General features: G+C 44.5%; 2 protein-coding genes across 2 annotated transcripts; one reads left to right on the top strand and one right to left on the bottom strand.

The window, feature by feature from the left end:
• Window positions 1-5,030: 5,030 nt before the first annotated feature.
• LOC148839149 (ADP-ribosylation factor-like protein 3) lies at window positions 5,031-10,134 on the bottom strand. The gene is made up of 7 exons (XM_088935530.1): window positions 10,126-10,134; window positions 9,936-10,009; window positions 7,979-8,153; window positions 7,747-7,863; window positions 7,239-7,289; window positions 5,916-6,101; window positions 5,031-5,155 (listed from the first exon to the last, which is right to left on the bottom strand). Exons 1-7 carry the CDS (start codon window positions 10,132-10,134, stop codon window positions 5,108-5,110), a joined length of 660 nt encoding a protein of 219 aa, XP_088791656.1. The 3' UTR covers window positions 5,031-5,107.
• Window positions 10,135-12,095: 1,961 nt separating this feature from the next.
• Window positions 12,096-23,104, top strand: wbp1 (WW domain binding protein 1). The gene is made up of 4 exons (XM_088939890.1): window positions 12,096-12,335; window positions 13,872-13,974; window positions 14,936-15,103; window positions 15,714-23,104. The coding sequence occupies exons 1-4, from the start codon at window positions 12,273-12,275 to the stop codon at window positions 16,322-16,324; spliced, it is 945 nt and encodes a 314-aa protein (XP_088796016.1). The 5' UTR covers window positions 12,096-12,272; the 3' UTR covers window positions 16,325-23,104.
• Window positions 23,105-23,342: the final 238 nt, after the last annotated feature.

The raw sequence follows: 23,342 nt of genomic DNA, 5'->3' as shown, positions 1-23,342 counted from the left end.
AAACAAGCCTGATCTATACTCACACAGCATCTTGCACTAAGACTTTCATTTAGTTTTCTCTTGTGTCTTCTGGTTACTGACTCACTGTTAGTTCTGAAGAACTAGGTTGCATTAGGTTTGTCAGTGCCATTGAGGATTTTGGATACAGGTGCCCTAAAACACTTCTCTGTTCAAGACTAGAAGGGTTTAATTACTTCAGCTTGCCAGTGTGGGACATTCCTTCACTCAGTCACATGTTCTGAAGGAGTGGAATATGTTTTGTCTTTCTTAACCACTGGTACAAACACTAAAACATGATATCGGTACAACAGTGAAATAAATGCAATTCTACTTGTTTGGACCTTCTTCCACGTATTCTATCCAGGCCATTAATGCTCCAGTAGCACAGACAGGTAAACAGAACGTGCTGTGAGCTCAGTGTGAAAAAGGAAGGTCAACTTTCTAGCATCTAAATACAACCATGGCAAACCATTGAACACAAAACGGAGCAGAGACAAGCACTGCCATACTTGATATCGTGGGGCCTGACGCAGATGCTGCTGCAGACAGCTGATCTTGTACCCTGAGTGTGGCAGTGCTATAGGAAACTAATAGCGGTCAGTTTCAATGGTTTGGCCAAGTGTTTTCCATTGAGGCTGAGAATGTGTACAGTTCATTTTCTAAAGCATGCGATTATAGTGTGAGTGTGTGCAATTCCTACTCTGTGTCGGGAGAGAGCTTCTTCTGCCTGTGGTTTATCTACTATGGATAGATAGAGCCGTTGTTCCCCATTGCACAGGCACAGGGTCAACGCTTCTTGAGAGTGGGGAGAAAAGACTTGGTGGGTGACGAGGACTAGTAATCCAAGGCACAGGGCTGTAGAGGGGGTTTCCTGCTGTGATTACAAGCTGCTGGGACAGTCAGGTATTGATGAGGAAATACTGGGCTGTGATAGTAGAGGTTATACTCGGGGCTCTAATTGAGAGATAAGCCATCCAGGAAAGCCTGTGGTGGGGATGGGAGGATAGGACGTGTGAAATAGACGATGGTGACTTAATTAAGTCCTAGGTGTTCACTCTCTCTCCTGGGTTTCGCTGGTGTGGGAGGGCTGTGGGCTGGGGTGAAAGGCTGGGAAAGTCCAGTGATTTATGGCCTAGTTCAGGGCTGGCTGCCTCTCCAGACTTCAGGGGCTTGGCAGACTGTGGTAACGGAGTTTAATGCAGATCACTCCACTGACAAGTTCCTCTTGTACAAACGTTTAAAACCTATAAAACAAGGACATGGAACTAAAAAATTGTGCTTTGAAGCACGGTAATCCATTGACGGGATTACCAGTCCAGAAAATCATTAAGGTTCTGGTCAACTGAGAGTATCTGGGCAGGAGAGGGTTAAGGATGCAGTTTAAAACTGTACCCACTGATATCTGAAGCTCACTGCCCTGAGTCACACTGACACCAGCCAGCCTCGGGACAGCACTGCTTCAGCAGCACAGATCACAGTCAAAGCCAAACGGCCTGAACTCACCTACTGGGACACACACACAAACTGGAATGTAACAGGGTCCTGAGAATAAAATTCACACTGGCTGACGTTCTGACCAGAGTGAAAGATAAGAAGGAGAACCAGTCCTGATGACGAGGAATAGAAAAAGAGTGACACAGGTAGACCTGGCTGCCCAGAGAGGACAGGCTGTGTTCCCAAACAATTAATGTATGTAATTGTTCTGCTAATTCTTATTTATGACAACTCTGTAATCATTGTTCATGTAAGTAACCTGAATTGTTCTAGTAAAATATCCATCTTTAGCAACAATTAAATATATAAGTCTCTTTGGTTAAAAGTGGGGTGGCATGATGGTGCAGTGGTTAGCATTACTGCCCTGGGGCTCTGGGTTCAATTCTGAACCTGGGGTGTTATATGTCTGGAGTTTGTATGTTCTCCCTATGTTCATGTTAGTTTTGTCTGGGTGCTCTGGTTTCCTCCCAAAGTCCAAAAACCCACTGGGAGGGTAATGGGCTACAGTAAAATTGGCCCTGGTGTGTCTGTTTGCCCTGAAATGGACTGGCGTCCTGTCCAGGGCGTACCCTGCCTTACTCCCATTGCTTGTTGGGGTAGACTCCGACTTCCCCGTGACCCTGTATAGGATGGGGTGACTAGAAAATGGATGGATGGTTGATCATGTGCTCACAGAATCCAGCGTCTCTAATATCATGGCACAAAAAATAGTTTAGGATCTAGTTCAGAATCTGGACTACACCCCTCCTCCAGATGTACTTTTTCAAAAAGGAAATCAAGATGGGGTGCTAGTATCCATCTTAAAGAAAGCATCTGTGCAGCACCCACAGAAGCTTGAATGTCTGCATTGCTTTGCACTGCGCTGTGAACCCAAATTCTCCTGTTCCTTTGTGGGATCCCATTGTGAAGCAGTTTCTCAGGGCGCTTCTGGTATTTGTAGCCTGCCAGCGTGGGTTAGGAATGGGGAAAGGATAGAGAAAGGGAGGACAGGGTGAGTGATACCGAAGCAGATTGCATTGCAAAGGAAGTGAGAGCTAATAGCCCCCCCGCACTACCTCTGTGATCAGGATGACAGCAGCACAAACACACAAACAGGACCCCATCCGCCTACTTCCCCTGCTGCCACAAGAGCAGGGCTGCAAGGCAGAGACGAGAGCAGCTGTGCAGAGCAGGGTAAATATCAGCTGTGCTGTGCTTATAGCATACCCACACCATGGTGAAGCACGCCCCCGGGGCGAGGAGCCCTGCTTCTGCACACAATCCTCAGCCGGAGGAGTAGGTTAATGCAATGGCAGCCAGGCCAAAGTGGAGCAGAGAACTAGGAACTATAGCAACAGCCTGGTAAAATCCGCATTGTCCCCTGGTGACTCAGCGTGTGCAAACTGAAGCCTAGGTCATCGCAGTTAAGCACAGTGATAATCTGTAAAATCAATACAAATTCAGAGCTCAGACTGACTCAAGATGACATGTAGACTACGCTGCTAAACTAAAGATTTAGAAAACTACACACTGTGTATTAAACCACAAGATCACAGACAAGTGTTAGAATTTCAGTTGGAGACTGCAGGGGTGCAGCACAATGGTACAGTGCTGGGGCCCTGGGGTTCAATTCCTGACCTGAGGTGCTATCTGCGTGGAGTCCATATGTTCTCCCTGTGTTTGCAGGCGTTTTCTCTGGGTGCTCTGCTTTCCTCTCACAGTCCTGAGACATACCGATGGGTTAATTGGCTTCTGGGAGTATTGGCCCTGGTGTGAGTGTGTGCGTGTGTGTGTCCGTGTGTGCCCTGTGATGGACTGGCGTCTTGTCCAGGGTGTATCCTGCCTTGTGCCTGTTGCTTGCTGGGATGGGCTCTGGCTCCTCCGTGACTCTGTATTGGATAAAGCGGTAAGAAAGTGGACGGATGGACAACTGTGGGCTGAAGCACTGCTGCAGTGTGTGTGTACAGTATTTGGGACTACAGAGGCAGAGGGGAATAAAACTGGCCACTGACAGACCCAGAGAATGCTTACTTAAACTATAAAGATAGAAACATTTTATTTATTAAACACTCTGAGCCATTTAACTTGGATGTTTCTCAAGTAAGGTATCCTTGGGGGTTTACTGAGTTTCACTTCATGCTACGAAGAACATAAGTGACACAGAAAGTGGGAGAATGTTATAGTGTTCCCAATCTATACTCTCATTTTTAACAATGAAGACACAAATCCCTTCTGCAGTGTTCTGCTCAGGTGATGTACTGTATATCGAGGTGCTCCAAGAAGGATTTAAAAGCATTCCCCATCTGCCCATCTAGCCATCCATCTAACATTTAATTGCAATATTGCAGGTGGTTAGCAATCACTTAGCGGTCCCAGACTGGGAAGCACCATGTGACCCAAACTGTATACTGCAAATGCCTTTTGAGCTTCTCAGAAAAAAGTGTTTTTTAAAATAATAAAATGATATCACAGCGAACACCTTCCAAACAACTCCATCCTGTCTCTTGGGGCTATACTGTATAGTATGCTCAGTTCTTCCTGGAACCTGCCTGGAAGGCACTCTACATTGCCCATACAACAGCTCCCTGGTGTGCCCCTTGTAAAAATGGATGAGGGGGTGGGGGTTCACCAATAAATCAATTTAATTCATATTTGTTATTCTGTCTTAATTAAGATTTGACCAGACTCCTGAACTGACAGTATTATAGCACTTGATACATGCCGTTGAAGTGGAGTTTCTGCGACCCCTTGTGGAATTCTGAAAGCCTTGCAGGTATAAAAGGCAAAATTCATATGGGTCTATGCATGGTGTGGGTAAACTGTCAAATGTATTTTTCTGGACACTTTACAACAAAATAAGTTTTAGACCAATAAAACTGCCTCTAGTTTCTTTCATGAGCATCTGATGAATATTAGAGAACTGGCTAGAACTGTGAACTCACCTCCACCCATCAATAAGGCAACCACTTGACTCTGATATTTGGGTAACTTTAGGAAAGGGATGACAAGTTGCTCCTAAGTGGAACTGCACTAGCTATTAAAATAAAGCATCACATCCTTGCTAATGTAAGCACTGTTACTTAATTACACTACACAGAAATAGTACCAAATACATTTTCCATTAAATTATTAAAATTGTTAAGAATTTGCAATGGCTCTCTCGCACAAATCAGTAATACTGATCAGTAGTTCACACTGATTGATGACTAGCATAGTGAACACCGAATAAGTGCAATACGTTTATTGTGCATGGTTGTTTAGCTCCAATATTAATGTAAGCAAAGGTGTAACTCTCAATTTGCACATCTATTTATCCCATTAAGGGCCTAAAATTCTGTCCTGTCTTAGAAAACAGAGAGCCTTATGGCCACCCTGCTCATAAATCTGAAAGGCTCTTCTGCAGCCCTCATACAACAAAAGGAAACTTGCCTAGAACTGTCATCACATAACCTCACATCACAACAGTGTAAAACAATGAGAAAATCAAATGAACACCTCTGTGATGATGAGACTTGAGGTTTTCAGTTTATTTATGAAAAATAAATACTATATTATAGCTTGTTTATGTCATTTATAAGTTAAATAATATACAGTAAACAGTTACAAGAATGGTTTTGCTCTTTTCTGTCTGCAGTCATTTCTTCTTTGGAGCTATGTTCTTGCACACCCACGTCATGCCATCCTGGAAACAAAGATACACATGCAGAGTTACTGTCTGAATCACCAATATCAGACAGAACACAGTATCCTGTTAGACACAAATTAAATTAATTGCTTACTGGTGCACTGTAATCTGAAAAAAAAATGAAACTGTGAAAAGGTTTTTGTCTTTAAATACAAACGTTATTTATAAACTGAAAATGAAAATATTTCGTTTCAGTGTGGCAATAGAAATGAAGTTTTTACTGAAGACGTCTGAGGTCTGTGTTGCTGCCAGTGTGTCTTGAGTGGCAGTGCGTGAAATACTATACGTGATTCTGTTTATAACATACTGTCAGTGTTATATGCAGTACAGCAGCATTTTTCGAACGTGAACCGTGTGTATACACTGTGGATTATTCAGGTGTGTGTGTGAGCATTGTGAGTTATACAGGAGTGTGTAAGTCTTCAGTGTGTGTCTGCATGCTGTGGGTTATACAGGAGAGTGTAAGACATTAGTGTGTGTCTGCATGTGTGCTGTGGGTTGTACAGGAGTGTGTAAGTCTTCAGTGTGTGTCTGCATGCTGGGGGTTACACATGAGTGTGTAAGTCTTGAATGTGTTTGTGCTGTGTGTGATTTTTAGGAGTGTGTTAGGCTTGACTGTGCATCGGCGTTTGTGCCCTGTGTGTTAGGTTTGATTGTGCGCCTGCGTGTGCACACTGTGGGTTATACAGGAAGATGTTAGTCTGGAGTGCTTGTGCTGTGTGTGGCTTTCAGGCCTGTGTGAGGCCCGCTCGCTCACCTGCACTCCCTCTGAGGTGACGGCAGAGCAGGCCTGGATCTGCCAGATCCTGTCCCGGATGATGTGCAGGTTCAGCCCCTCGGCGATCTCTGCCGCTGGCGCTGCAGTCATCAGGTCCTGCTTGTTGGCAAAAACCAGGACTGGCACTCCGCTCAGCTTCTCCTCCTCCAACAGCTCTGCCAGCTCCTGAATGGATCCAGCCCAGGAGAGGGGCAGGAGACGCACAGGAGCAGGCAGGTGGGTTGGAAAAGAGAAAACGGACAGTGATGCTGGTACAGACAAGACGTTAAAGAAGGCAAACGGAAGTATAGGAGACTGTAACAGGGCAGCTGGATCTGGAGTGCCAAGAATGTCCAGATACAGGGAGAGAGCGCATAATAATCAAATATGTGGAAGGTTATTAGGCAAACGGCCTCACCTGTGAGAAGCCAGATGACCTATTTAAGAATTAGGGAGTACACAGTCTAAGGAGAGAGACTCCCACTATCAGGTATGGCACAGGGAGACTCAAGATGTCTGTTCGGGTTTGGGTTGGACCCTCACAGTCAGGGGGACAGTGAGAAACAGAACCACAGCAAGGTTCTGTCTGAGAGTAAGAACACCCCGAAAGGGGCCAGTTACAGCAGCGCCCCTGGAGGGGACGGAAGATTTAGGGGGTCTGGTTATTTCAACAGGCAGCCAGCAGTAAGATCTGAGGGAGATCAGAGTTTCTGGTGGGAACTCCGTCTCACGGTGAAGTGTTACAATAGTAGGGGAAGATTAAAGGTATATCAGGGCTACAGGGCGAGTCCTCTAGGATTAAGGGGGGGCCTAGGTGAAACAGGTATTGAGAGCATGGGATTCTCATGAGGTAGCAGCCTTGGTCACTTCTCTGACAGCCTGCCGGTCAATAGAAGACAATGACAGCAAGACCATCCTGAATGGAAATGACCGTGTCGAGGTTTTATTCCTCAGCTACTCCTTCGTAAGGTACAACAAGGTTAATTAAGGCGCATAGTTGTGAACCGATTTAAGGTTAAAACAGTTCAAAACAACACTGGTCTTGGAGCTAGTTACATGGGGGTTAATGTGTGCAGATCTCCACATGCTCAGCTAACTTCTTAAAGGGAATCTGGCACAGGGACCTACAAAACCTTGCAAAGATGTAATCAAAGCTGATTTGAACCGGTATTTCCAAAGACAGAACAGAACAGAACGCAGGGACAGAAACAGCTTCACATAAACTGTCTCTTTCCTGTTCACAGAGGTAAAAGCCAATCTCTATGTGGTCAAGAGACACTTTTATAAAGGCAACTCCTTCACCTGGTTCCAGGCTGACATTACCTGGCCGGTCTCCTCAAAGCGTTTCCTGTCTGCACTGTCAATGACGTAGATCTGTCGAAGAAGACAAGGTAGTATTTGTAGGAATTCTTCATCATCAGTCTTAATCCATTCAGGAATTAAGCAGCTCAGCGCCGTGCCACAGTCAGGCGGGCCCAGTGCTTGTGATTTTACTGCTGTGATTGAAGGGGAGACAATGGCAGTAGTGGCTACAGCAAGGTGAGCGCCCTCTGGTCTTGGGAGCTGAGAAGACCCTGTACGTTGAGACTACAAAATGAGTCTTTTTGGAACATGCAAAGAGCTTAGAAAGGTTCACTTATGGAAGAAGTTCTTTCACACCATAGATGCTCCTGTATTTACTTCTGCTCTGCAGGAGCATGAGGTGATCCTGTGAGGGCAGGAGTCTGTGAGTTTCTGTGAGCCCTACAGAAACAAAGATGACCCACCAAGTACCAACATCCTCCTTTGCGGTTTTTAATTTTTCAAAAAATTTTCGCGGGAACGCACTCACCAGCACGTCTGTGTTTTCAAAGTAGTTCCTCCAGTAAGGCCGTATCTTCCTCTGGCCCCCGATGTCCCAGACATTCAGTTTGAAGCCCTGAGACTGGACGCTCTTTATATTGAAGCCCTGTCAGGACACAGTGTGGGGAGTCAGACAGACAGGAAGTGCACAGGCACATCAATGTGCATGCACGCTCTCCCTCAGACCTGCAACACGCCACTGTGGGATGTCTGGAGGGTACCTGGGTAGGGGTGATGTGGCTGACATCCTCAGAGGCCAGCTGTTTCAGCAGGGTGGTCTTCCCAGCATTGTCCAGCCCCAGAAGCAGGATCCGTACCTCCTGATCCGGAGAGCTCTTCAGCTTCCGCAGGATTGACAGCAAACCCTGAGTGGGAACAACACCCAAAACACTGTCTCTACCAGTCGTGGTGACACAAACAGTGATGCACACAGTTTCATGCAGAGGTGGAGAAAGACGCAGATGGATGAGTATCTGAGGCGAGAGCTGCAGGAAGCCTAGGGCCTCACAGTGGCACAGTGGCTAGGATGAAGCTGCCTTGCAGTGCTGGGGCCCCGGGTTCAATCGCTGGGGCGCTGTCTATATGGAGTTTGTATTTTCTCACGTGGGTTTCCTCCCACAGACCAAAGACATACTGGTAGGTTAATTGACCGCTGGGAAACCTGGCACTGATGTGAGTATGTGCTGTGTGTGTGCCCCGTGATGGACTGGCGTCTTGCAGGGATCGTCTCCGGCTGCTCCGGCTCACGCTGAATTGGATGAAGTGGCTAGAAAACAGGGGGATGAATGCTCTTGATTCTGTGATTTGAACATTAATGAGCAACACAACTGAACTTGGCCAAATCGTCTGACTTCTCTGTAGCCCTCTGATTAACCAACCTGCGTCCCTCGGGCGAACAATGCAAAATGACACCAGGCGCACAGGAAGAAAAGAGGATTTAGCCGAGCAAGATGTCTGTTCCGTAACAAACATGCTGTCCCCAGGCCCCCCGTCTTCACACTCAGCCATGCTAATGAGGACAAGCACTCCCATGATGATCATGAAAAAATCACAGCAAAGAGCACAGTGCATGTGTGCGCCCAGTGAGGCAGTTCACCCCTCAGTTCCGGAGCTTGTGCTCTGCCACTCTGATCATTTAGAATACATGACCTTTTATACTAAAAACCCTATTTGTAAGGCTGTGGTAGCCATCCAAAATGCATGCATTCATTTACTTATTTCATGTTACGACCATGGACAACAGCCTACTGTTCCTGAATCATTCACTGAAGCTGAAGTAAGCACAGCCAAGGCATTCATGTGTAGGTACGATAAGGCAGAGTGCGGGCTAAACAAATTCAAAGCATAGAGAATGTGAAGAGTACAGAAGCCAGTGGAGAGCACGGAGGGTAGGAGAAACAGCTGACAGAGTCATAGGGAGGAACAGAAAGAGCGTGTCTGACTCAGGAGGATGCGAGAAGGAAGTGGATGCAGAGACCGTCGCAGTCTCAGGTGCAGGACAGGAATGACCAGTGACGCAGGTTGAGAACACAGGGAGAAACATCAAGCTCAAACCCTGTGCGGCTTCCCAGCAGTCTAGTTTCCTTAATTTGCTTTCGCACTAGGGCGGTAAAGCTAGGTCACTGTGCCAGCTAATAAAACAATTAGGTGGCCTAGCGAAATCTCCTCCAATCACATAAAGCTCTGATGTGACAGGATGGGATTACTGGAAAGTCAAGGCCGCCAGACCCCTTCCACGGTGTGAGAACAGCCAGTGGCACTAAGAATACTCCTGTCTTTTTAGCTTCTTGTCTTGGCCTACATTGCCATAATTATCCTGTTGCATCTGTGCAGCTAATCTGTGCAGCAGATTTTGCAAGTGCACAATGCTGTTTTGCGGCTCGAACAAAGGAGAGCCAGCTTGGCGATGAACCGCCTGGCCGAGATCTGTTCTGATGACCCGCGTGAAGCTGTGATGGACCAAGGTGGTGTTTTATACAGACTGACTGGTTCACTTTCAGCACTAAGGAACTAACTACTTCTGACCTGTACGCTTCTGTCGGTGTTTCAGATGACCCCAAACCCCTTTTGACATCAGGCTGCTATACGGCTCAGCTCACAGCCCACTCATAGAGTCCTGTAGTTTTCTGTTTTCAAGAATCAAGGGAGAGACGATCACCTGGGACTCATGGAGCTCACCTCCCCACAGCTGAGAAGACATCCTGTGTGTCCAGGCTGCCATCACCCCTGAGCTGAGCTCCCACCTTCCCCGACTGACCACATCCAAACAAACCCCAAGCCTTTTCAGCCACCCAAACTCACAACGGTAACCCCATTGTCGATGCATCGTCTTATAATATTACATTGCTCAGTGAATTATGCCTGCTACCCATCTCATTTTCGCCCTGGGGTGAAAAACGAATGAGATCGGAGAAGTCAGGTCACGTTCAGAAGAGCTATAAGGCTATCACAGATCCCCATAAGCACGAAGATATGGTCGAGTATCTGCAACACGTCTCAGTTTTTACGTGACGCGATTACCAAAGAATTTTAGGACACGGGCTGCGAGAAAGGGTTACATTTAAACTTTTTGCAATTTATTGGGCTCAAACTCTTTAACAATACTGATTTATTATAAATACATATCAGGAGAGTTGAGTTGAGTCCATTCAGTGACGGCATGTTTCCTTTATAATAACGTTTGAAAGCCAAAATGAGTCAAATAATTTATCGCTAACACGTGTTATCGTGTGCAATTTTCTTGCCAGTCATAATACTACCACTAACAACAACAGAAAGAGATATCATAGTATCATTAATTGCATTAAAATTATTATATTCATATGCTACTATGTGATTATATTATATAACACCAGGAACCGTACCTACTAACTAACAGATCTCCCTAATTCCTGTCGGATATCTATTATCATTATAAAAACGTCTCATTTGCTATTACATCGCACCGTATTATTCAGCAGCAGAATTTGGTAAGGACAAACATCTAGTCACCTACCAGCCTACGCGAACCTGCGATGCATTTTCGAGATCTGACACAAGCAGGCGGTAATGGTGGAGGATTATACTGCTATTTTAATTGCGCAGTGCCAACTACAAAGAAACTATCGATTGCAACGACGTACTCACCATGGTCCGGTCTGCAGATGGGTGTTGACAGACTGGCTCGGCTCAGATCAAGTTGAGCTACGAGTAACCATGGAATCAGTGGCGTCATTGTAAACAGTCGCCTGTGCGACGACCCCTACTGGCCAGCACAAAAACAACTTCTCAAATACTTCAATGTAGCACTGTACGTGCACAGTGTATTCGCGGATAATAACGACAATACAGGGTTCTGCAAGGCTGTCAAAACCGAGTGACCACACATTGCGGTGACTGTTACCCGTTTGTGGTGTTGTTTCACATGCAAAGGTGGCTACTTTCCCAAATTTATTGATCAAATAATCTGACTGAAAGTCCCTTTTTAAAACAAAGCCTACCCGACGTAATCGCCTTTATTTTCTGATCCGGGACTTCTAAAGCCAGAGAACATTTTCATGCACCGTTGAATGTGTGCACCCACCACCGGTTCCACTGGCCAAGGTTATATATACAGTATATTGCTCATTCTTTTTACCTCAGTGTGGAATTAAACTCTATTGTTCCATTTCCCAGGATCCGTGACATCCATAAATTGAGGGTTAAGGTCAAACAGCACGTTTTCTGTATACCAGGTTTGCTTTACCAGGTGCCCGTTCATAGGTATCCGCCAAAAAACATTTTCTGACCTGAACCAGAATGAAACAGCTGTTTAATTTGATTGTAATTTCCCACAGATTCACAAACACCACTAATTTCGATGTAAGTCTATAAAAACGATTGGAAAATAGTAGTTTATGCCACCCATTTGACAGTGAATACATGTTCACTTAATTGCTATAACAGAAAATCGTAATTGACGACGGTGAATGTAGAGAATTAAAAAAAAAACTTTCCATCTTTCTGAATGAAATACATGTGCATTAATTTCTGTAACCATAAAATGAGGAGGCGGAACAGCTCCATTTTCCCGGAATGAGTGAATTACAGTTACAGTGATGACGGAAATGTGGCGATTTTACAAAACAAAAACCCACCCGTATATTTCCGTATTAAAAACACATTTATTCAAAGAATTAGCGCAAAACAATAACTAGCTTTGGGAAATAGATTGCACAGCTTACTCCGTTACCTAAATAACATTCATTTTATTAAGATGAAAAGTTAACACCCTAGAATCTGCCTACGTGCCTACCTGCCGGGCAGCCTATACTGTATGAAGTTACTTCATCTTTACCTACTGAGTCACTACCGCCCTCTGCCGACGAAACGATCAGGCCATCTTGTGTACAGTGATAACAGTGCGTTGGCCACCCAACAGGAAAATGAAAACATGTAGCTAAAAATAATATGAAGACGTATAAAGACGGTAGTTCTCTTTTAATTTAGAGGTTCCTCTGTGAACGCCGCTGTGCCATCGGTCAGCCACCCAGAAAGATGCCACAGAAAGTGCTGGGACCCATTTTCTGTCTGCTCTGCATCGGGGCTTGTGTGGTGCAGGTAAGCTGTGGACTGGGGTGCCTGGCTCGGTCGTTGCTTTCAGGTTAGGCCGTGGTTCGCAGCTGGAAGCAGGCCTGTTGATGTGCATATTTGTTCCTCCGAATAAACGTGGCTAAACAACTGTACGTAATGTAAATACTGTATATCCATCCTATCTACGAGTGGTTAAAAGTTTACATTTGTTGCCACTTGTTTTTTTTCCCTCCACATAATGTTGGTAAAGATAGCTAACGGTTTTTAAGCTAATTAAAGAAGAAAGAAACTGAAGCTTTATTTTTTTGTTGTTGATTTAATCCATGACACCTTCGGGGGTACGTTGTTCGAAACAGATTGTTGTGTTGTTGGTTCCGATATCGAGCTCTGCTAACTTTGTCAGGCTCAAAACTGTTGCTTTTTTTTAATCTTGGGTAGTTTACGCAAATGAAGGGAGTGACTGTCGAACTGTTGTAATTATTTTATTTTGATTGTGATGTAGCGTTGGGTAAAGTTTATTTTAAATGTTTACTGCGTCATATATATATATAAACGTATTGACGGAAGAGTAACATTTTTAGCAACGAGGATATAGTTCGGTATTTGCTTTTTTAAAAGTGTGGTGTCTGTGTCCACCGTACTGTTACTCGGAGAAGTTTGAAAGAATGCGTTTTACATGACTTAATGTACGGAAATGGATGACTTGCTTGTTCATTCTTTTGTGTTCACCTGTCGTTTAATGCTACTGCCTCAAATGAGCAGGAATATTTTATACGTAACCTACACGCTTTCCCCCAGAAAATAAATATTGCATGTTTTATTATTCAGTGCCCTTTCGAGCAATTTTTATAGAGCTATGCTCTATTTTATGCCCTATTTTTATTTGAGCGCAGTCTTTTTTCTTCTCACAGCCTATATTCTGAGTCTTGAAAAGCTTAATCTTTTATTTTATTTTATTTTTGTAGGAGATAAATGAACGTTCTGCACCGCTCACATCGTGTGCGAGACTTAGAAATTCTGCTGCCGTTCCCCTGCCCGCTTCATCAAAAATTAGAATAGAAAAAAACTATGCGTTAGAGAACCGTTTTGCTATTGTGCGAAAACATGACATAATTTTATTGCTCTAATAAAAGAAATCTGTGAAATGTCTTATTTGATTTTCAGGCCAGCATAGTAATGTGAGAGTCGTGTCAAGGTTCTGATTTTGTTACGTCAAGATGTGTTTGCAAAACATTGCTGTTTTTTTCACTACTTGCTGTCAATTTTACTGTTCTTTCTTAGTTCACAGTTCTTGAACATTCCAGGATTTTCAGATTACAAAAAGTAATGACCTCATAATCCCCCCCCCCCCCCTATAATTCTGTTTGGCTTTGTAATAGCAATTACTGTTTCAGTACCTGTTGTCCTTGTGATTCCTGTCCAGTGTAGTATATTCCTGTCCAGTGCAGTATAATCCCATCTAGTGCAGTAAATTCCCGTCCAGTGCAGTATATACACCTCCAGTGTGGAGTCGGATCTCCAGTTTGCTTGCTCACTGGTCACGTGTGTGCTTGTCTGTTCCAGGGGAAGGAGTTCTGTTTCGGCGTGAACAATGAGCAGTACCGCTGTGAGATGGGCTACTGCTGTGGAGAGACTGAGTGCTGCACGTACTACTACGAGCTGTGGTGTATGTCCTCTCACTGCCCCGGTCTCTGAGACAACAACCCAGTACTTCTCTGTGCTTCACATCCCTCCATTTCCTAACTGCTTTATCCAGGACAGGGTCGCAGGGATGCTGGAGCCTATCCTGGCCAGCGATAGGCGCAAGGCAGGATATGGCCTGGTCCTAGACTATGCAGATAGCACCCCGGGTCTAGAATTGAGCCCAGGGCCCCAGCTCTAACCACTGCGTCACAGTGCTGCCCCTTTACTTCACACATTTTGAAATAACATTTTTCTGTTCACTATCATGTTGCTGCTGTGTTTCAGTTCATGAAAACCAGATTTCATGTGTGCTCACTGTTCATTCATCTGAATGTTTGTGTGGTGCCCCGGAAAAGAAAAAAATATTACATCATAATTAGGCTGCTGATGGCCGAGCGGCCTATGGCGCTGGATTTGTGCTCCGGTCTCTCCGGGGGCGTGGGATCGAATCCCACCACTGCCAAATGTTCTTGGGGCGGAGCAGTGGTTCTGTGGCTAAGGATCCAGGGGCGCTGTACAATAGCTGACCCTGCGCTCTGACCCCAGGCTTCTCTCCCTGTCTGTGTGTCTCATGGAGAGCAAGCTGGGGTATAAAAAGATGAATTCCTGATGCAGGAAATTGTATAGGGCTAATAAAGTGATGTTATGTTATGTTAATACCCTCAGTGAGGAGGGATAAAGACATTCAGGGAGCTATGCAGATAGCAGTGTCTTACTCAAATGTTACACGTTTCAAAATCATTCTAACCCAACATCTAATTATAATTAGATCTTATAATTATAAATCCAAATAAAAAATACATTTTCAGTAGATCGCAGAGTTACAGAGACTGTTATGCTGCTGTAGAAAAGATTTGGAAGGCATGCTGTTGGCTAACGCAGGGGTCTCTTTGGGACCCCTGTGTGTTTCTGGATCCTGACGTTGGGGTTGGCTGTGTGCACAGGGTTCTGGCTCGTGTGGACGCTGATCATCATGCTGAGCTGCTGCTGCGCGTACCGACATCGCCGCGTCAAGATGCGCCTGCAGCAGGAGCAGCGCCAGCGGGAGATCAGCCTCATGGCCTACCAGGGTGCCTCCAGCTCCTTCGTCGCCCCTCCGCCCCTCAACCTGCGTGAGTACCCCCCCCCCCCATCTCTGAATACAAGACCACACCCTTCACAGCCCCCACCTGTGTTCTCTCTCCTGCAGTCTCTCTTAGTTCTCCACTCACCACCATTGACAAAAAATTATATATTATAATATGTATTATATTATATGTTATACTCCATCCATTCATTTTCTAACTGCTTCTTCCAGTTCAGGGTTGTGGGGCAGCAAGCAAGGCAGGACGCTAGGGCACACACAGAGATACAAACACAGGCGTCTCACACACACACCGGGGCCAGTTTTCCCAGAAGCCACTTGACCTGCCAGTGTGTCTTTGCACTATGGGAAGAAACCAGAGAACCTGGAGGAAAACCCATGTGAACATGTGGAAACTCAACACAGACAGCACCCCAGGTCTGGAGTTGAACCCAGGGCTCCAGCGCTGAGAGGCAGCAATGCTAACCACTGCGCCACTGTGCTGCCCTCCTCACTTTTTATAACAGTCTATAAATTAATGGTACTCTTATTCTTAGCCAAAAGGCCAATTAAATTAGTGCTCTTTTCCATATTTGTGCTATGGACCATGATATTGTTACTAATGATCTATTAATGGGTTTGCCCCTTTTCAATGTCAGGATTCTGGACGGACTGTAAACTCCCAGCTTATGAAGAGGTGGCTGGCCACCCGCCCACTCCACCTCCCCCTTACTCTGAGGCCTCCCCTGCTGGCACCCCGGTCCCTGGCCTCATCCTGCTGCCGGCGGGCCAGTTGCAGTCCACAGTGGTGGTGGAGCCTATAAGACACGTTCTGGGGGAGCCCGCGCTGCCGGTCCAGGAACAAGATCGGGATTCGGTGGCGGGCACCCCCCAGTCGTCGCGGGCCAGCCCCCGTCTGTCCGAGAGCGGAGGAGGCAGGTGTGACCCGCCCCCCCAGCCAGGGTCCCGCCTTCCTCCGCCTGGGGAAGAGGCGGGGATGACGTACGCGCCCGGAGACCAGGAGGACTGTGGGACGCGTCGGAGACACGTGACGGGAGACTCCGGGATCGAGGTGTGCGTGTGCCAACTGGATGTGGACGAAGACTTCGTGTCCGAGGGGGAGGAGGTGGAGTCCGGCCGGCTGTGTCAGGGAGCCTCGGGGGACTGCTGCTCTGAGAGAAGCACAGACAGACAGAAGGATCATCTGGACAGCAGCAGCGGAGTGCAGATCAGCGACACTGGAGTGGACAACGGCAGCGGCCTGGTCTGAAAGCCCCCTCCAATGGCTCCGTATTTGAAACCCCCAGATGTCAGCTGAGCTTGGGTTGTTATTATTATTGTTATTCCTACTTATGGTATGGATATCGCAGTGCCACTTTTTAAATTCATAACTATAACATATCAAAGTGGTCATACCAGAGGCAATAACTATTTAAATTATACCCAATAACAATAATAATAACATTTTGTTTTTCTGGCCAAGTGGTTGAAAACTTAGTGGTATTGCTATCATTTCTCCCCATTATTAGGAGACAAATCCTCTGCACGCCCATTCTTGTTGGAGGCCAGGAGGGTCCTTGTGTGGAACCAGACTGGGTGATCTCACAGAGACACTGAGGTGGGGGCTGAGTGGCTCTGCCTAAATTAACCCCCCCACACACAATTTTAGCCATTTTACTGGTTTATATTTACCGAAGGTACGTCTAACACATTTCACTTCCCTTCTAAGCTATGCTTGGTTCCATTCAAATGCTTTGGCGGGGGGGGGGGGGGGGGGGGTTGGTTTTGCATTATCTTATCAGAGTTGTTGTTTTGGACAGTCCCTGGGGTCCCTGCTTGTGCCTGTTGATGGTGTTCGGTGGTGCAGAGTTAAAAGGGGACACAGCTGAGAACCCTTTTGTTCCCTGTGCCATGCCATGGGCTGGAGGGTCCTTGATTCATAAGTTTTTTTTAAAAAAAGATCATCCTTTCATGCTTCTTGTTCCTTCTTCCTCTTTATTCTGTACATTTTTTTATCATTTGAGCTGAATATCACATGATCTTAGTTCTGTAGGGCGTCTGAACGGAAGGGGAGGTGTCTGTGTGTCGAGGAGCCCTGTTTTAGTACATTGTCAAGACTGAAGAATTCCAACACAGAGTTGCGTGGAATTGAACGATGTAGGACTGTAGTTGACGAACAGAGTGGATTCATGAACTCCAGTAACTTTTTGTAACTTTATTTCAAAATAATCTTTATTGCTTTAAATTAAACTAAAAATCTATCTCACAACGTCCTGCATGGGGGGCTGCTTGAAGAAGGCATGCCTTCCCCTGTAGTGGCGTTTTCAGAGCAGGTTGCTAATTTCTTTGATGTGTTTTGTGTTTCTGAAGCCACCTTTCATCCCGATTTCGTCTCAAGGCGTGAAGAGTGGTAGTTACTGTGTAACTGGCGTTTCTTTTTGGGACTCCGAATGGCTGACCAGAAGCTTGAGGCAGTTTTTAGAGAGTGTTTTAGGTGGGTGGATCTTAGGATTTTTTTAACCGCACCTCCATGTTGTATAGTTTTCTTTGCTGGATCTCTGTAACACAAATAAGGAAAGTCACTCTCTTCCACATTAAGTGCGGGTAGTAAGGCTTTATTTTGGACATTGTTATTATTTTGTGTTCCATATTTTGAAATAAAAGCTTTAATTTGATTTTTGGCAAAGAAGAAGCTGCCATTGATTTAAGTAATGTGAAATAATAAATAGTTCAAACGGAAACAAACATGCTTTCCATTCGTTAAATCTAGACAGGTAAAATTGGTGTAGTGACCAGCAGTGTGGTATGATAACAAAAAGTGTGCAGTAGGGATTTCAAATCACAGTCTTAATTCCATCTGAATTACAGTTGAATTATTTCAGCACTAGGACATAGTTTTATCATATTCTCCATGGGCCTTGTGCAGTCAGTGATTTAACAAGCACAATTTATTCAGGTAAGAGTTTCCTGTACAGCATTCTGGGACAAGGAAACAAGTAATCAGAATATTTGAAGTAAGAAAATGCTTTGGGCAGTGACAGTGACGCAAATGGGAAGGCACTGCCCCCTTGAGGAGCCGGGTTCGAAATGTGTCATTGCACTATTGCCCTGTAAACGAATCCAGATTTGACGGCTGCATCTGTTAAGATGTTTTCATTTTTTACCCCTTATTATTTGTGCGTGCAATTGAGTTTTTTTCATGCCCTTCTGAACCGGGCTAAAGAAAAGTTAGTGTTGTTCTAAGCTGAAAGGGGTCTCAGGTAAACAGTCTTTCAGCTTTTCTGGAGTTTTTATTTGAAAATGACCAGGATTTGGTCTCCTGGCGAGCGCTCTTGTTATGCGAGAAAGGAAGGGAAAGAGCAAGGCTGGGGAGCTTTGGGAAAGGGATTGGAGTCTGTTATTGCATTTGAGACCGCGGACTTAGCATACAGGAACAGAATAAACCACTGCAATCGTCACATCTCGAAGACAGATTTTATTGCTCTGTATTTTCTATGCACGAGCTTGAGTTCAGAATGATGATTGTTGTTTTAGTATATCGTTTGAAAAATTAGCCTTTTGCACTGGTGCTACAACATGTATAACCTGTGGCTTAGACCTTATGTAAAACTGCTTTCTTCAAAGCAAAGGAAACAAGACCTCTGTGCTGTACTAATCCTGAGGTGTCTTAGGTTTCCAATAGACAGGATGTGGAGCACATCCATTAAGTGAATCTTGTGTAGATTTACTGTGGTGAGCACAAGGCATAGTGTAGAATAGCCTGGTTCGGCATCCTGTTGTTGTGCTGTGAGTTGTGGACATGTGATCAAGTGTTGTGTACACCCTGGTGATACCACAGTGACATAAGGGAAAAGCATGGTGACTGTAATATTATTATTGTGGGAATAATATGGACGGCTTTGGCACCAAGGCAGAGTTTTTTGTATTTTGTTGCATTTATTTTTTAAATAAACCATGCATTTCTAAGGAAAGAAAAAACGTTGTTCACCTACTCCACCAACACATTTATTTCTGCCTTATTTGCCTGATCTCTGCATTTTGCTCTTAGAAAAAAGAGTGATTTTCTGCTGCAAAAGCTGCCTTGTGCCGTCTTTGCGTTACCACACATTCAAGCCTACGTGCTCTCACGTTCAGATGACGCCAAAGCCTGCCTTAGCAGATTGGTCCCAGTTCTTTGTTTACACTCATATTGAGGGCAATGCTAATGAAGAGCTTCCAGATAACATAGCAAGTACGAGGGCATGCTGTTCAGTGTTGGCGCTTGTGCTCCATTGTCTTGAACAAGCATTCTGCCAATTAGGGAGTGACGTCACAGTTGACCTGGGAGAGGGTGGCACTGTTGGCGACAAAAAGATTATTTTCCTTTAAAGAGTAAATATGATGTCACCCTGTACATGCGATGGCTCAAGGGACTGCAGGGTGCTTATGTTTTTGCTCCTATCTATGAATAATTAGGACCCTGACAGAAAGCAGTCTGTATGTAAGTTTTCTTTAGTTAAGCAATTTGCATCGCAGAGAACCAGAACCATAGGGAATCAACACTGGCCTTCAAGAACCATTCGTCTAACCCCTCTGCCCCCGCAGAGTGGAATGCACGGCCTCTCTTTGGAACTCTGTTATGGACTTTTTGCAATTGCAATGTTAATGCATCAGCAGTGTTGAAACTGTGCTTTTTCTCCTAGGGAGTGAGAAGTGCTTTAACATTTCTGTCATTCAGAGACCACTTGCAAATGAAACGATGGACTCTTTGTGCATTAACTGAAAAAGGGTCTTAATACTCTGCTGCCGTCAAACGTCCTGTTTCCAGTGTGTGTTTGGCTTAAGAAGGAGAAAAGAGAGAAACTCTGAGTCCTTATACGTAGACCGAGAGTGTTCGGAGCGGAGTCAGTTTCAGCGTGGCGGGAGCCGCCTCCTCTGCTTTGCCTTGTGGTTTCTCTCGCTTTCCCTCCCTCAACACTCGCTGCATCTCCCAGGTGTCCGAGTCAGTCTCTTAGACACCATTCAGTACTGCACCTGTGATGCTCTCTAAGGACGTGCTTCACCTGCAGGTTTCACAGCAGCTGTTCTGCCAGCTTTACTAAAGATAAGTAATAACTCACCTCTTCCTGTCTGGCCTTAAAATGACTACCTTAAAAAGGGCTAAATTCAACATACATGTACCTAAAAATGTGTGTACATACTATTTTATTCACCTTATATGTTTGTTCAACTGTATTTTACTAAATGAAAATTACAGTCGTGGGAACCGATTTTATGAGGTGTGAGCATGCTAGTCTTTTTTTTTTTTAGATTTGCTGATTTTATTTCTTTGTAATTGGAATATCTCAGACTAACGCGAGATCTGAGTGTGTAAGTCTGTGTGCATGTGGATGTGTACTGTGTCTTTGCCTGCCCCTGTCCCTCCCTGCACTCTTTAAAGTGAATGTTCTCTCTGCAGAAGGTACAAAATGGAAGCATAAAAGGTCATTTTTACATCTTATAAAGAAGGCTCATTGTTTCCATATCAAAGTTTCCTGGGCCAATCCAGTGTGATGCTTACCTTATTCAATCATATATTTCAGGTGTGGAAGCTAACAGTGGTGTCTAGCAGAAAGAGTGTGTTAACACAGCAACAATGGGCAGATTTGGAAATATTATTTTACTCTTTTTTTTAACTGCTTAAATAAGAGCATTAATGACCACTATTGTATAATGCAGTGACAGATCTTTAAAAGTATATCTTTCATCTGGAATTTCAAGTGCATTTTTATGACTTGGCCTCTCATGATGAGGTTTTTTTATATTGGCATCACTTTAGAAACATTTGAAGAAAGAAAGACCAGGATGTCAATGGATATCTTCCCGAGTGTGGTGATAACAGTAGGAACAACAATCAGTGATCATTGAATTACCCTTCCTCTGAATGAGCCAGACCTAGACGTGCTTTAAGCCCCTGGAGTAATCGGCACCTTTACGAATGTGAATCCCATATCACAGACCAGGTCTTAAAAAATTGTAATCCTGTTGTTTCTAGCTTTAGCAATACTCCTTGAGCCACAGTGTGGCAGTTTGTTTGGGCTGTTCTTGCCCATGTCCCTGCTGTCCACCAGGGTCAGGTTTTTTAATCTGAGACAAACTACAGAATCTCCCTTCACCCTACCTCTCCAGAACTATTCTACTTCCTTCTGTACCATACAAGGCTATGCAACAACTTTATTAGCTGGTACTGTATATGCTGCAATAAACTCTTTGGGCCCTGATTTCTCTGAGTTGGTAAAAATCTTATTAATGAGTAAGAACATCCCAGATAAAACTTGAAGTAATGTGCAAAAGTACATTTTTATGTACAGGAAAGGATCTAATCCACATGATTTTAAATGGAAAGTCCCACTAAATATACATTCTTTTGATCTGTGAAACTGTAAAAATGGGTATTTTTTCTCAAAACTGGTTCCACTCATAAGTACATGTTTTACCAACTTCTTGCGAATTGGGGGCTTTGTGTACTGACTTTATAGTTCTAATTACAAGCAATACTATTCTCAAAACATATGCTGTGCTGTACCTGCTGGAGTCTGTGTGCTCTTGGTTTTGTTAAAATAAAAATTAAGGTGTTTCTGTTTTTGACTGTATGCGCTGTAAATATTTGTATACCTCTATATGTTTCATCAAAGCAAGAAAAAAAGTCATGCTGTTTTTGTCTTGAAATGTCCCTGGTTTTCTTCGGGCCAGGCCGGTTTCGCTTGGCCAGGCAGGGGCCAGCTTGCTCAGCTGCTGTGGAGAGTGTGATCAGAGAGGAAGTGGCAGACAGAAGCAGGACTGTGAGAAGCCATACTGACTTCTCTGACTCTCCAGGTCAGACAGCTAATATTCAAACACATTTTGCTTCACGTGCAGAGTTTTATTGTCAATTAAAAGTAAATTAGATGGCTCTTCTGAATTTCACTTGTACGTGGGTTTTGTGGTGCAAACTGTCTTTTGTTCAGAAAGGATGCTGGAGACATGAAAAGGTATAAATGCCTTTCTCCATTCCAGATTCACTTATATTATTATTATTAACATATTAATACTGGATGGTCCTTTTGATTGCTAGCTAGGGTTTTAGGTAACCCAGGGAGAGAGCTCACAACTGGAACAAGTTTGACAGAGTGTTGAACACATTACTGAAGATTTGTCCGTGAAAGATTACGATGAAGATCTTCTTTTGATTTGGAGTTTTCACAATGGTGTGGATGTAAACAGTAGGAAATGATGAAGCTGAGATTTAAGACTATTATAGGAAGCTGGTTGATTCCAATACTGTCCATAGACTTGGCTGTCCCCATTTTGTATTGTGGTGCAGGTCTATAGGAGCAGACAGACTTTTATTAAGCATCGATGACTCTTCTATGTAGGACCTTAAACCTTAAATGAATGCCCTGATGTTTGCCGAGTAGCTGGTTTTCTTGCAGCTGTGGTAAGGGATGCACAGCTCCATTCTTCTGGAGCAGCAAGTGGAGCCTCCTGGTTTTCATTTCCAGCTGAGCTATGGCTTATCTGACCTGATATTATATAGGCCTGGACATGTGTAGTATCCTGTGCTCAGTAGCTAAAGGTACCTGGATTTCTTTTAAAATAAAGAGAGTAAAAGCGGATTGAAGCTTCTCTGCCAGATGACTCCACAGGATCCATTTCTCCCCACAGCAGTGCAGGCTTGCTGACTGATGATCACAGTGGTGGACAACAGGTGTACACCCTTTCAGAGCCCTGCAGGCGGTCTTCAAAACACACTGTACAGCTGCGTATTTTTATGATTTCTTTTATTCAATCCATCTTCATGGATAACCTGTGTATGTGGATCTGCAGCATTGGCCACAAATACAGTTTTGGAAAGGGGTGCACAAAAGCCTGTCCACGGCTGTATATTTTCTTTTCTTTTCTTATTGTAGTCTTCTTTTTGTTACCCAGTTCAAGCAAAAAAAATGACATGTAGCTGATGCCATTTCTACTGTATGCCAAGAAATTCTCTTTGTTCTTGGGTTACTGTTTATATAAAACAAATAAATACTCAACCCTTCAGTCTGATGAAGCAGTTTTGTTCCTGTTGTTGGGTTTTAAATGTACGTCCACATACAGTAGTAATAACCTCCCCAAAGTAAAATGCAAGAACATGTACAAGAGGGCCTTTCAAATGCCTTGTGGTCAAACAAGGAGCTTGGAATGTTAGTTATTTTAAAGTACTGTATTACTGAAACTGTGCAGAAGGTCTGGTGGACAGCCAGCACCTTCTATGCAGCAGTGTGTGATGTTTTTCAACACAGACAGGCTAT

The sequence above is a fragment of the Atractosteus spatula genome, chromosome 2 (assembly GCF_055471065.1).
Source record: "Atractosteus spatula isolate fAtrSpa1 chromosome 2, fAtrSpa1.hap1, whole genome shotgun sequence".
Lineage (NCBI taxonomy): Eukaryota > Metazoa > Chordata > Actinopteri > Semionotiformes > Lepisosteidae > Atractosteus > Atractosteus spatula.
The sequence above is the reverse complement of the archived record's forward strand: the minus strand, read 5'-3'. Positions and strand labels throughout refer to the sequence as shown.

Coding starts and splice junctions, on each gene's coding strand:
- LOC148839149 (XM_088935530.1), bottom strand. Junction 7,290..7,746: donor TTGAAAACACAGACGTGCTG/GTGAGTGCGTTC, acceptor CTTCTTCGACAG/ATCTACGTCATTGACAGTGC. Junction 6,102..7,238: donor GCTTTGAGGAGACCGGCCAG/GTAATGTCAGCC, acceptor GGATCCATTCAG/GAGCTGGCAGAGCTGTTGGA.
- wbp1 (XM_088939890.1), top strand. CDS start 12,273: ATGCCACAGAAAGTGCTGGGACCCATTTTCTGTCTGCTCTGCATCGGG. Junction 12,336..13,871: donor TCGGGGCTTGTGTGGTGCAG/GTAAGCTGTGGA, acceptor TGTCTGTTCCAG/GGGAAGGAGTTCTGTTTCGG. Junction 13,975..14,935: donor GTACTACTACGAGCTGTGGT/GTATGTCCTCTC, acceptor CTGTGTGCACAG/GGTTCTGGCTCGTGTGGACG.